Source organism: Artemia franciscana, chromosome 4 (assembly GCF_032884065.1).
Source record: "Artemia franciscana chromosome 4, ASM3288406v1, whole genome shotgun sequence".
NCBI lineage: Eukaryota > Metazoa > Arthropoda > Branchiopoda > Anostraca > Artemiidae > Artemia > Artemia franciscana.
Window position 1 is genome coordinate 47,622,839 of NC_088866.1, and position 15,281 is coordinate 47,638,119.

The window sequence follows — 15,281 nt, forward strand, 5'->3', positions numbered from 1 at the left end:
AACATATAATTGTCCATGGGAAAAACAATCTGAGTTCAGATCTATACCTCATTATTCTTATGATTGCCCTTGAGCTTTGTTGATGGTGATTGCTAATCGAACATTCCCTGTGTCCCTGTCGTCATTTATATATCCCCCTGTGCCCCCCGGCGTCCCCGTTGTGTCCCGTGGATTCATTCTAAAACCGAATCATGGCTAGAAGAAACAAAGGCTTAGCCGAGCAGTTGCAAATAGCCTTGTGTGGCTTAGATTGTAAAACTGATATATCTAGCTGAAGGACAGGTAAAAAATATTATGTTGGTCCCCAGGCAAGAACCTTACGCCGCGTTCCGAAATGCAATACCATGTTCATCCGTCTCGCCTACGGTACACACTCTCCGTTAAACTGCAGAGGTTAGACCTTTATCACTTTTTTGCAATAACCTGAAATTAAAAAAGTAAAAAATAAATAAAACTGAATAAACCGAAGTCTTTCGCCTGCAACATAATTATCTTATATATAAGAGGAGGGGCTGCTGCCACATAACCCACTCCTTTTTACCCTAAGGTGTAACTTTTTTTCTATCTTTCAAAAATCGATGGGACACGGGCAACGTGAAAAAAAAAGAAAAAAAATTATTGTGCCACTTTGAGTATGATACTTATACTTATTTGCATTTCTTTCAAATAATAAAAGCTTCCAGTTAGAATGTTTTGAAAGCCAGTCAATCATTAAAACATTCGTTCAGCATTTACCAAACTTAAGCGATAATAGCGGGAGCAGAGGTGGCTGCTGTCTCTAATTATTTTGCTCTTCAATGTGCCTCTTGATTTTTTTGTAACATTAAATTCTTCTGCTTTGTGATATCAACTATCGTTATCATTAGCGAATAGCTTTACAACCTGTAAAAACCTTTAAACATAATTTTGTTAGGATTGCTGTTAGCTCATTACGATAAAAGTTAGATAAAACTTCATATCCGTCTGAATCATCAACTACAAAATTTTAAGTATGAGCTAGTTCTGAATATCTATTTCAAAGTGCTAATATATCATGTTTGAAAAAAAGGTAAAATTTACAAATTTATTAATAACTAGCTGTTGGGGTGGCGCTTCGTGCCACCCCAACACCTAGTTGGTGGGGGCACTTCGCGCCCTCCCCAAGCCCCCCCCCCCCCCGCGCGCGCAAGTCGTTACGCGCCATATTAGTTACGCGCCATTGTAGTTGTGTCCCTGTGTCCCACCTGTGAGTATATATATATATATATATATATATATATATATATATATATATATATATATATATATATATATATATATATATATATATATATATATATATATATATATATATATATATATATATATATATATATATATATATATATATATATATATATATATATATATATATATTTTTAACTGCGTAAAAATTGCGAATGTACAACATTCTTGGCTGTCCCATTGTCTGTGCATATAAATAGATTGTCTGGTTTACCGACTCTTGAACATGCAACATATAATTGTCCATGGGAAAAACAATCTGTATTCAGATCTATACCTCATTATTCTAATGATTGCCCTTGAGCTTTGTTGATGGTGATTGCTAATCGAACATTCCCTGTGTCCCTGTCGTCATTTATATATCCCCCTGTGCCCCCCGGCGTCCCCGTTGTTATTGTTTCCCTTTGTCCCGGTCGTCATTTGTGTCCCGGTGTCCCAGTCTGTAATTTCTCTTTGAGTGTCGCGGTCGTCATTTATATTCCCTGTGTCCCGGTGTCCCGGTCGTCATTTTTGTCCCGGTCGTCATTTGTGTTCCGGTGTCTCGGTCTGTAATTTCTCTTTGAGTGTCCTGGTCGTCATTTATATTCCCTGTGTCCCGGTCGTCATTTGTGTCCCGGTGCTTTGTTGATGGAGATTGCTAATCGAACATTCCCTGTGTCCCGGTCGCTTTCTCTTTGAGTGTCCCGGTCGTCATTTATATTCCCTATATCCCGGTTTCCCGGTCGTCATTTGTGTCCCGATGTCCCGGTGTGTAATTTCGTCAATCAACAAACATGACGTCAGTCGACACACAAACATGACGTCACTTGACACACAGACAACTTATTTTTATATAGATAGATGTCCCGGTGTCCCGGTCGTGATTTGTGTCCCGATGTCCCGGTGTGTAATTTCGTCAATCAACAAACATGACGTCAGTTGACACACAAACATGACGTCACTCGACACACACACATACAACTTATCTATCTATCTTCTATCTATCTATATATCTATCTATCTATCTATCTATATAAAAATAAGTTGTCTGTCTGTGGATCAGGTGACGTCATGTTTCTGTGTCGGCTGACGTCATGAAATTAGTTGTCGTCATTTTTGTTATGACGATGCTTAATGTATTGTAAAACACATTAATTTGGTTAATAATATACCATTTAAAACACCAAATTGAACATGATAGAGTAGTCACTCGGTGAGAGAGGGTGTCAGAACGGAGAATGAAGGTCCCAGGTTCAAATCCTGGTTAGGCTAAAAAAGGAAAAAAACTAAAAACTAAAAAAAACCTGAAAAACTAAAAAAAGGCAAAAACTACAAAAAAAAACTAAAAACTAATAAAAAAAATAAAAAAGGTAAAAAACTAAAAAAACTAAAAATTAAAAAAAAACTAAAAAAAAAGGAAAAAACTGAAAAATAAGCTAAAATAAAGGTAAAAACCAATAAAAAACTAAAAAGAAAAAAGGAAAAAAAAAAAAAAATTTTCATCTAAAAAACTAAAAAAAACTAAAAAAGGTAAAAACTAAAAGAACTAAAAAAGAAAAAAATAAATATAAAATGACGACCGGGACAACGGGACAGGGAATGGTCGATTAGCAATCACCATCAACAAAGCTCAAGGGCAATCATTAGAATCATGAGGTATAGATCTGAATACGGATTGTTTTCCCATGGACCATTATATGTTGCATGTTCAAGAGTCGGTAAACCTGACAATCTATTTATATGCACAGACAATGGGACAGCAAAGAATGTTGTATATTCGCAAGTTTTACGTAGTTAAAAACATATATATATAATATATATATATATATATATATATATATATATATATATATATATATATATATATATATATATATATATATATATATATACTAGCTGTTGGGGTGGCGCTTCGCGCCACCCCAACACCTAGTTGGTGGGAGCGCTTCGCCCCCCCCCCAAGCCCCCCCAAGCGCCATATTAGTTACGCGCCATTGTAGTTGTGTCCCTATGTCCCGGTCGTCATTTGTGTCCCGGTGTCCCAGTCTGTGATTTCTCTTTGAGTGTCCCGGTGTCCCAGTCTGTGATTTCTCTTTGAGTGTCCCGGTCGTCATTTTTTCTTTTTTTCTTCTATTTTTCAGTTTTTTCCTTTCTTTTAGTTTTTTTTTATTTTTTTTTTAGTTTTTAGTTTTTTTAGTTTTTTAGCTTTTTTATTTTTTTCATTAGTTTTTAGTTTTTTTTGTAGTTTTTGCCTTTTTTTAGTTTTTTCAGTTTTTTTTTTAGTTTTTAGTTTTTTACCTTTTTTAGCCTAACCAGGATTTGAACCTGGGACCTTCATTCTCCGTTCTGACACCCTCTCTCACCGAGTGACTACTCCAGCATGTTCATTTTGGTGTTTTAAATGGTATATTATTAACCAAATTAATGCGTTTTACAATATACTAAGCCATTGTCTGTGCATATAAATACCCATTGTCTGTGCATATATACCCATTGTCTGTGCATATAAATAGATTGTCAGGTTTACCGACTCTTGAACATGCAACATATAATGGTCCATGGGAAAACAATCCGTATTCAGATCTATACCTCATGATTCTAATGATTGCCCTTGAGCTTTGTTGATGGTGATTGCTAATCGACCATTCCCTGAGTCGCCATCGTCATTTATATATCCCCCTGTGCACCCCGGCGTCCCCTTTGTAGTTATGTCCCTGTGTCCCGGTCGTCGTCATTTATACTCCCTGTGTCCCGGTGCTTTGTTGATTGCTAATCGAACATTCCTTTGGTCCCGGTCGCTTTCTCTTTGAGTGTCGTCATTTATTTAGATTGTCAGGTTTACCGACTCTTGAACATGCAACATATAATTGTCCATGGGAAAAACAATCCATATTCAGATCTATACCTCATGATTCTAATGATTGCCCTTGAGATTTGTTGATGGTGATTGCTAATTGAACATTCCCTGTGTCCCGGTCGTCATTTATATTCCCAGTATTCCGGTCGTCATTTGTGTCCCAGTGTTCCCCTTTTAGTTTTTTTTTTTATTGGTTTTGACCTTTTTTTAGGTTTTTTAGTTTTTTTCTTTTTTCTTTTTAGTTTTTTTTGAAGTTTTTATCTTTTTAGTTTTTTTTATTTTTATTTATATTTTTTTAGTTTTCTTTTTCTCCTTTATTTTTCAGTTTTTTTCCTTTTTTAGTTCTTTTAGTTTTTACCTTTTTTAGTTTTTTTTTAGTTTTTTAGATGAAAATTTTTTTTAGTTTTTTTCCTTTTTTACTTTTTAGTTTTTTATTGGTTTTTACCTTTTTTTTTTTAGCTAAAAACAATCCATATTCAGATCTATACCTCATGATTCTAATGATTGCCCTTGAGATTTGTTGATGGTGATTGCTAATTGAACATTCCTGTGTCCCGGTCGTCATTTATATTCCCAGTATTCCGGTCGTCATTTGTGTCCCAGTGTTCCCCTTTTAGTTTTTTTTTATTGGTTTTGACCTTTTTTTAGGTTTTTTAGTTTTTTTCTTTTTTCTTTTTAGTTTTTTTTGAAGTTTTTATCTTTTTAGTTTTTTTATTTTTATTTATATTTTTTTAGTTTTCTTTTTCTCCTTTATTTTTCAGTTTTTTTCCTTTTTTAGTTCTTTTAGTTTTTACCTTTTTTAGTTTTTTTTTAGTTTTTTAGATGAAATTTTTTTTTAGTTTTTTTCCTTTTTTTCTTTTTAGTTTTTTATTTGTTTTTACTTTTTTTTTTAGCTTTTTTAGTTTTTTTTTCGTTTTTTCTTTTTACTTTTTTTTTTAGTTTTTATCTTTTTTATTTTTTTTTATTTTTATTCTTAATTTTATTAGGTTTCTTTTTCTCTTCTATTTTTCAGTTTTTTCCTTTTTTTAAGTTTTTTTTTTAGTTTTTAGTTTTTTTAGTTTGTTTTTCCTTTTGTTCTTTTTAGTTTTTTATTGGTTTTTACCTTTTTTTTTAGCTTTTTTAGTTTTTTTCGTTTTTTCTTTTTACTTTTTTTTTAGTTTTTATCTTTTTTATTTTTTTTTTATTTTATTCTTAATTTTATTAGTTTTCTTTTTCTCTTCTATTTTTCAGTTTTTTCCTTTTTTTAAGTTTTTTTTTAGTTTTTAGTTTTTTTAGTTTTTTAGTTTTTTTAGTTTTTTTAGTTTTTTAGCTTTTTATTTTTTTTATTAGTTTTTAGTTTTTTTTGTAGTTTTTGCCTTTTTTTAGTTTTTTCAGTTTTTTTTTTAGTTTTTAGTTTTTTACCTTTTTTGTGGATCGTCACCTGATCCACAGATCCACAGATCCACACACAGACAACTTATTTTTATATATATAGATAGATATCTATATTCACAGGTGGGACATAGGGACACAACTACAATGGCGCGTAACTAATATGGCGCGTAACGACTTATGCGCGCGGGGGGGCTTGGGGGGGGGGGGCGAAGCGCCCCCACCAACTATATGTTATATAATATATATAAATAAGTTGTCTGTGTGTGTGGGTCTGTCTGTCGGGTGACGTCATGTTTGTGTGTCGACTGACGTCATGGTTTCAAGTGACGAAATTACAGACCGGGACATCGGGACACAAATGACGACCGGGACACCGGCACATAGGGAATATAAATGACGACATTCAAAGAGAAAGCGACCGGGACAAAAGGAATGTTCGATTAGCAATCACCATCAACAAAGCACCGGGACACAAATGACGACCGGGACACAGGGAGTATAAATGACGACCAGGACATAAGTAAAAAAAAACTAAAAAAACTAAAAAAAAAAGGTAAAAACTACAAAAAAACTAAAAAAAAAAAAACTAATAAAAAAACTAAAAAAGCTAAAAAACTAAAAAAACTAAAAAGAAAAAAAATAAAAAAGGAAAAAAATGACGACCGGGACGCGGGACACAAGGAATATAAAGGACGCCCGGGACACTCAAAGAGAAATCACAGACTGGGACATCTGGACACAAATGACGACCGGGACACAGGGAATATAAATGACGACCGGGACACAACTACAAAGGGGACGCCGGGGGGCACAGGGGGATATATAAATGACGACGGCGACACAGGGAATGGTCGATTAGCAATCACCATCAACAAAGCTCAAGGGCAATCATTAGAATCATGAGGTATAGATCTGAATACGGATTGTTTTCCCATGGACCATTATATGTTGCATGTTCAAGGGTCGGTAAACCTGACAATCTATTTATATGCACAGACAATACAAGCTTTATGTATTTCCCCGAACATTGTCTCTATACAATGTTCGTTGCTCTATTCTGTTATACAAAACATTGTTGTTATACCATTGTCTTATCAAACAGTTCGTGGTAACGAACTGTTTGAAGGAGCGACCCGACTCAATAGTAACCAAAACTCTGAAAAACGGAATTTTGATACCAATAGCTACGTCAAAAGAATCATGCTGATTATAAATATATAAGTTTGATCAAGTTTAGTCTTACCCATCAAAAGTTACGAGCCTGAGAAAATTTGCCTTATTTTAGAAAATAGTCGAACAACACCCCTTAAAAGTCATGTAATCATAACGAAAGTCACACCATCGTATTCAGCGTATCAGAGAACCATACTGTAGACGTCTCAAGCTCCTATCTACAAAAATGTGGAATTTCGTAGTTTTTGCCAGAAGACCGATCACGGGTGCGTGTTTATTTATATTTTTTTTTTCTTCCTTTTCCCCAGGGATGATGGTATCGACCCAGTGGTCCTAGAATTTCGCGAAAGGGCTCATTCTAACGGATATCAAAAGTTCTATTGCCTTTTTTAAGTGACCAAAAAACTAGGAGGGCACCTTGGCCCCCTCCCTCACTCATTTTTTCCCCAAAGTCAACAAATCAAAATTTAGAGATAGCCATTGTGTTTAAAATAGTCAAAAGCTAATAAATATGTCTTTGGGGACAATTTACTCCCTCACAGTCCCCAGAGGAGGGGCTGTAAGTTACAAACTTTGACCAGTGTATACATATAGTAATGATCGTTGGGAAGTGCACCGACATTTTCAGGGGGATTTTTTTGTATTTTTGGGGAAGGGGCTACGTGGGAAGATCTTTCCATGGAGGAATTCGTCGTGGGGGGAGAGAAATTCCATGAAGGGGGCCTAGGAGTTTTTCTAGCATCATTTAAAACAAAAACAATAAAAAATATTAAAAGTGTTTTCAACTGAAAGTAAGGAGCAGCATTAAAACTTAAAACGAACAGAAATTATTACGCATATGAGGGGTTCATCTCCTCATAAATACCTCGCTGTTTACACTAAAGTATTTTTAGTAATTTCAACTATTTTTTCTACTACCTTTGTGATTCAAGGGTCATTCTTAAAGAATTGGGGCAAAATTTGAGCTTTAGTGTAAAGAGCGAGGTATTAACAAGGTGGCAAACCCTCTCATATACGTAATAAAAATATACGAATATAGAAGCTCCTTACGGAAGTTAATTCGTAAGTTACGCATACTTTTTACTAATAAAAACGTTCGTAAAAATTAAAAGTTCAAGATAGCTTTTTAAGTAACCAAAAGATTGGAGGGCAACTAGGCCTCCTCACCCCCACCCCTTTTTTGTCAAAATCGTCCGATCAAAACTAAGAGAAAGCCAATGAGCCGAAAAAATTAATATGCAAATTTATTTTAATTATTCATGTGCGGAGAGCCAAAATCAAAACATGCATTAATTCAAAAACGTTCAGAAATTAAATGAAAAAAAAAACAAGTTTTTTTTAACTGAATGTAAGGAGTGACATTCAAACTTAAAACGAACAGAAATTCCTCCTTATGTAAAAGGGGCTGATCCCTCCTCAACGCCCCGCTCTTTATGCTAAAGTTTTTTACTGTTTTAAAAAGTAGAGTTGAGCGAAAGAGTCAAACTTTAGCGTAAAGAGTGGGGCGCTGAGGAGGGAACAGCCCCTTTTACACAAGAAGGAATTCCTGTTCGTTTTAAGTCCTAGTGTCGCTCCTTGCTTTCAATTAAAAAAAACTTGTTGTTTTTAATACAATTTACAATGGCTTTCGGATGTAGAGCCGAAATATTTTGTTTTTTATTGTTATTTTTGTGTCAAGAATTTGTCATCGTCTTATATGAGAAATATTATGTTGAATATTATCCGTTTTTAGTAAATGTTGTCTCAATTGTCCATAAAGAGACAGTGCGGTCCAATGCTGTTATTTCGTCAAAATTCTGTGGGGGAGAGGAAATTTGGAGCCAATTTTCCCAAAATAAGTAAAAATAACTGAAAACTGAAAATGAGCCATATATTGCCATAAAGGGAAATATATACTAATGAAAACTGACCTGTTTCTCTGGATGCTTGAATTGTGCAGACTCATCTCAGTTTTGGCAAGATTTCTGCTAAAACTATGCTTCAGCTGGGGAGCAAAATGAGGTTTGGGGAAAACTTGGGTCAGGAGGGGGCAGTTACCCCTCCCCTCGCCTCTTAGAAAATTACGTCCCTGGTGTGTTCTAAGAAGCTGTTTTATTTTTAGTATGCTTTTATGTAACGATATACGTCTATAAAATAGTAGTAAGTGGTTGCAACATCACATTGACTTTGTGATGAAGCTTATGCATTTCACCGAATATTGTCTTTACGCTTCTTTTTATCAGTTAAATTGTTATTGTACTCATTATTGTTATCATACTTTATGCTTATATATCATATGTGCTTCTTATTACTTTAAACGCCATTATTTTTTCCTTAGGTGTTATCTAATTAAGCGGTAAGATTCAGATTCTTGTGCTATTCACTGTCATATGTTAGTAGAAACAAAAAGCTAACATGCCTGCTTTACCTGGTTCTTGTCTAATGTGCTCCTATATGCTTTCATTGCAGAGAATTGAAGCTCTTAGCCCGACACTACTTCCGGCTGTACCCTTTGACCCAGACGAAGACTGTCAAATGCTTAAGAGCTTTTCGAAGGGCATTTTTGGAACAGATGAGAAAGCTGTCATTGGTGTCATGGGGAAGAGAACTTGGAAGCAGAGATTAGATGTATGTGAAGCGTATCAAAATAGATATGGAAAGGTAAATATATCTTCAGCTTCGTGTTAACTGTCTACCAAATTACTTTGAGGATTTTGGGAAGGTCTGGAAGCCAAGGTTACCTGCCTGAGATGTGAAAACTTGAACTTGAAACAAGGGCAAGTATTCTCTACTTCACTGTGCATCTGGGACTCAGATATTTGTGGGAATTTGTTTAACCATAAGTCTCAACAGATTCATGATGGCTGAGCTTCCAAAGTCAAACCACTTACCCCTACCCCTAGGCAAAGGGTTGGAAGTGCTGGACTTTAACCCCTGCTCCAAAGGTCGTAGAATTATGTCCTCTGAGATGTAGGGAGAAATATTGTGATTTATAAGTTTTTTTTCTCTGGTATAAGCAGCTTTCTCATTTAGACCCTGAGTGGTCAAGAATCCATTCCTGCTAATACCAATTTTGTAGCTGAAAATTCATGCAGTCGCAGCCAGCTCAGTCTATTTCAAGAACAAATAATCAGTAAATCCAAGTGACAATATCTCTGACGTCACAAGCCAGCCGCTTAATGCATGCGATTTTGATAAGACTTTTGTGTCAGAGACAAGAATTTTGCATGCCGTAGTTGCTCTTAATTTGCTGAAAGTCAGAATAAGTGTTGATGAAATATCTAACGATGAAATGGCAGGATTCTACTGTTAAGAAGTGTTGAATTTAGCAAAAACGCTGCTCGCATGTCTATGTCGTAAAGCTGGTAGATTGCAAGAAAGGAGAGGAAAAGCAGCTGAAAAGCATTAAAATGCGTTTAAAAATACCAATAACGTTTTAAAATACCAATTTTATTGCATAAATACTTAATGAACCCTTGTATATAATGATTTAATTCTCACTATTTTCAAATGCTTTCAATGGTTGGGAAGATAGGTGGCTTCCTGGGATACTAAGGAACAAACGAGGTCTAGATCTATTCGTTTAAAGTAGCAGTAAGAAACTTCATGGTGTCAAGTAGAGTGTATTTTACTATCTATTTTTGTATTTATGCTTCTTTTTTTTCTAGAAATGGCGTTTATATGACAAGATTTTTTAATTCAGATTGTGGTTATTTTTGAACTATAAAGGCATAAAAAACTTTTGCCAGCATAGAGAAATAGTGAGACTACTTTTTGAAAATTATGAGACCAAAAACTTTTTTTCTCTCTGGCATGAAATTTAGGCGAGGAGATCCAGTAAGGTTGTACAGAGACAGGGCTACTAGTCCATAGCTGTACGTTCTAGATGAAATAAGGATATAGAGAGTAACCTAATACTACTTAATACTTAAAATACTACTACTATAAATTTTTTTTTTCATTTTCGTTAATCATTACTTCAGATATTTTTCAACGCCTTTTGCCCTAGCTTCTTAGATTGGTTTTGTCGCATTTGATGCTCTAGGTTGTTTATTTTCACCTATGTGAACCTATATTTCTCAGGTTGTCCTTTTGATCTGGTCTCATTTGACAGTCTAGTTAGTTTATTTTAAGCAACTGTTAATTTAAGTTTTTGTCCTCTGGGTATTATAAAACTGCTGAAAACGCCTTTTGCAAAAAGGCTCATTACAATTGGTATTTTATGCTTAGCTATGTTTCTTGTGTAATTTTGTCTGCACCATAGACACTAAAAACGATACAACCACTAATGAGACAAATACGACGTATTCATACTCTTGAAATGTGCTCCTAAATATCACGTCACTCATTGGTTGTTTTTTTCCCCTAAACTAAGGTTCTTAACGAATTTTCTCAACTCGTGACCTATATAGATCTTGTTTAGGCCAGAAAATCCCAGGATTTCAATTTTCTAAAAATATATATGGAGGCTTTTTCGAGAAAAAATGCACACATAAATAAATACATATGGTATTATTGTTCGTTTAAAGAGAGGCCTGGCCCCGTCATGGCTATGCGACAGGCTTGTCTATTTTGATTCTCATTATCGCTTATCTTGTAACCGCAGGCAATGAGAGCCTCTTCTTGATATCATTGCGTCACCATAGGGTCGATACGACCACCATGGAAAAACACCAATTCTTCCTTTTAGTAGTAGTAGTAGTAGAACAATTTTATTAGAAATAAACATTTCTTAATGTTTGGTAAGCCAGTTTAAAAAAAAAAATATGTAAATGATTTAAGCCGGGTCCCAAGAATGGCTACCCGGCATGCTTCTATATATTGATTCTTATCGTTGCTTGTCGTCAAACTGTGAGTCTCTCCTTGATGTCATGGCGTCACCATTGGTTTGTTACAACCACCATCGGATAAAAACAATTCTTCCAATAAGTTGTGGACTTTTTAGATCGTTTTAATGGCCATAAATGTCAATATGCCAGTTAAAATAAAAAAAAAAACAACAACTATGTAGCCGATTTTAAAGCCAGGCACTCGGCATGTGGCAGGCTCGTATATATTGATTCATGTTGCAAGTAGCAAACTCCAAATGAATCACCTTTGTTTACTACTATTTCCAAGAAAAAATGGAGGACTCCCCAGAGTCTATAAAGTTAAAGGGTCCCAAGGACTTGTAATAAACAGTTGCGTTGTTTGTGGCATCTTTGTAGGTTTGTACTGGTTTTTGTGCCTTATTTTGTTGACGTCAAAGATTGTTCGTCTAACGTAATGTTTCCTTCTTCTTCACTTTCATTTGTCTCGTTCTGATTTTGGCTGTCGCTTATCTTCTAACAGAACAATTCTTTTTGTTCTTCAATCCATTTCTGACACGTTCAGATACTCTTTTTCATGCTGTTGCTTGTAATTCTCACTGCGACTCATCTTCTAATCGCATATGTCTTTGTCTTCGCCGTGGTATATCTTCTAGCTGCATATTTTTTTTTTTTTGCACTTTCATTTCTAATTCGTTTTACTCCTTATTTTCGCATATTTCTTTTTTCTACACTTTCATTTGTAATTCATTCTACTCCTTGTTTACTGTAACCACACATTTTTTTATTCTTCACTTTTCACTTATTTTAATTCTTGCTGCCGCTTATCTTCGAACCGGTTGTATCTTTATTCTTCACTTTTGTCTTTGAATCGTTGTAATTGTCCCTGACGCAAATATTTTGACTGTATATTTCGAACCGGTTGTATCTTTATTCTTCACTTTTGTCTTTGACTCTTTGTAATTGTCCCTGACGCAAATATTTTGACTGTATATGTTTGTTTTTCATGTAATTTATTTTTTTGAAATGTACTCATAAACTTGACATCTATCGTATGATTTTTCTTGTCAATCATACGCTTCTTGTGTAATTTTGCCTGCATAATAGACAATAAAAACGGCACAGCCACTACTGAGGCAAATATGACGTACGTTTGCTTTCCCAATGTATTCAGAAATATGACGTCACTCAGATGAAACTTTTTCTAAAGTTAAGGCTATTAAATAATTTTCTCAAACTTCTGTATATCGATCGCTTTTTTAAGCTAGAAAATCTCATGATAGAAATATTTCTGAAAAAAGCTGTTTTCCAGAAAATAATATGTAAATAAATAAATACTTACACAATTATTGCTTGTTTAAAGAGATTGTATATTTCTTTGTTTGTAAATGTATTTACGAGTATATACAATCCACTATGCGCAAAATAAACCTTTTCTTATTTTAGAGTTTCACGAAAAAGCTGTCTTCATCGTTGGCTCGGGTTCTCATAATGAGACCACAATTGTACCTCGCCTATGATCTTTACGAGGCCATTCATCACACAGAAACAAGGTCAAGTTCGAACTCTGACGGTTCAACCTATTCTGAAACAGTTCATAGTCCTTTGCATAGAAACATAATTGAGATAATTTGTTCCAGAAGCCCAGAGGAATTAAAGGATTTAAAGATTCGATACGAGAATGAATGTAAATAATGATTGTGTATTGAAATCTGTCCTGGTTTGAAACTAGTTTTGATCTAAAAGTGAGTGTCTGCGCGAGTATATTGGCTATAATTGAAGAGATGATAAAATGTAAAGCTTTAAAGAAAAATACGCAAATCATGATTTTCTGGAAAGTGATGTCATGGGATGGAATAGGTATTGTCATAAATTGCTACCGAAACCAAATTGAAATTAGCCTGAATTTCGTGGGTCTAACTGTTTAGATAGGGGGTGGGGGTAAATTTGGCTATTTAATAACCAATTTGTATAATTAAAGAGATAATAAAATGTAAAGCTTTAAAAAAATACGCAAATCATGATTTTCTGGAAAGTGATGTCATGGGATGGAATAGGTATTGTCATAAATTGCTACCGAAACCAAATTGAAATTAGCCTGAATTTCGTGGGCCTAACTGTTTAGATAGGGGGTGGGGTAAATTTGGCTATTTAATAACCAATTTGTATAACTAAAGAGATAATAAAATGTAAGGCTTTAAAAAAAAATACGCAAATCATGATTTTCCGGAAAGTGATGTCATGGGATGGAATAGGTATTGCATAAATTGCTACCGAAACCAAATTGAAATTAGCCTGAATTTGGGGGGCCTGACTGTTTAGATAGGGGGTGAGGGTAAATTTGGCTATTTAATAACCAATTTGTATAATTGAAGAAATCATAAAATGTCTGATCTTTAAAAAGAATACGAGCATCACTTGTAACAAGCTGAATGTTGAGCAACAGTTTGAGCAGTAGGTTGACCCACGGGAAAACTAATGGAAAATTGGCAACTGGAAATTTGCTCAGTAGTAGGAAGAAGAAGATGAAATTAGGGAAAATAGTAAGAGGAAAAGTGTAAACAAATGCATATATCCGTAAAAACTAATTAATGTGTATAATAACATAACCATTGATAAATTTTTGATTTAAATACTTATTAGCCACTAGGTCATTCGGAAAAACAAATTATTGCCATAATAATGGGAATATTTAAAATAGACTAATAACGGCTAAAGTTTCTTAATAAGGCAGCGAAAATAATTAATATAAAAATATTTTAAGGATATAAATATTTAGGTTTCGTATGCGGGAGCCCTTATCAGCAAAAAAAATAGCTTAAAATATATATATAAATAAATCACAACAAACGCTAAGCAATAAAACGAAAAACAGAAGAAAAATACTTACATTTTGGCAAAATCCAGTACGTAAAGAACCAAAGTGCAAATAATTTTGCAATGATACCTTGCGTATCATTTACACAGGACTTCAGGGCCATACTCAGCCCATTTCAGAAGAGATCTGTTTTGAAGGGAAATTGTGAGAAATTTAAACTAGGGCATAGGAATTGGGAGGTTTGACCTGTAAAACATCTTTATTTACCTCAAAAAGAAGATTTTTCAAAACCTGCTCCGTCTCTCTCCCAATAGACTTTACATACATTTTGTATTTATCATAGGCGTATTAAGCCATTATTATCCATGATTTAAAATAACCTTTCCTTAGAAGCGAAGTTTACCTGCCACTTTGATGAAACTCTTATTTCACAAATTCATCAAATTCTTATTTCACAAGACCTGTTTTGAACTTAAAGCTCAGGATGGAAAATTGTAAAAATTTTGGAAATCTTCATTTAAAATGGTATGAACTCAATTAAAAATGGGTTAAATGGATGGGGTGATCTAGATGGGGCCTAGAACCCGTGTTCACATTGTGAAAAAGTAGAAAATGAGACCAAATTTGATTGTATTGTATCAGATTAACGACGCTTCTTGAATACCAAGGTCCCTGCATTGGCCCTGCAGTGCATTGCTGCAGCATGATTAGATCTCTGGGTCCCGTATTACCAAGCTAAGGTCAAACCCATTGCCCCACCACAGGATGCCCAAATTTGATTTCCAAGGACTAGTTTTCATTTTGAATATAGGGACGGAAAATGTTCAAAATGTGCAATATCTGACATGTAAAATGAACTGGAAATGATGTAAATTGAATGGTGTGATCTAGGTGAGTTGGAATCGGCAATTAATATAATACTTCTGGCCCTCTATGTTCTGAAAATGAATCCCCCTCCCCCCTAATTTTTGTAAATCGACCCCACTGCTTAATTAACATCTGTATTTTTAATTGCATTTTTAAAAATTAC

At 34.5% G+C, this 15,281-nt stretch overlaps 1 protein-coding gene across 11 annotated transcripts in view; it reads left to right on the plus strand.

The window, feature by feature from the left end:
* Positions 1 to 15,281, plus strand: part of LOC136026520 (annexin A7-like) — a 322,593-nt gene that overhangs the window by 298,338 nt on the left and 8,974 nt on the right. For all 11 annotated transcript variants that reach the window (XM_065703164.1, XM_065703165.1, XM_065703170.1 and 8 more), the window contains exons 3-4: positions 9,095 to 9,286; positions 12,880 to 13,120. In XM_065703164.1, the coding sequence (XP_065559236.1) occupies positions 9,095 to 9,286; positions 12,880 to 13,120 (433 nt within the window). The remainder of the gene's footprint in view (positions 1 to 9,094; positions 9,287 to 12,879; positions 13,121 to 15,281) is intronic.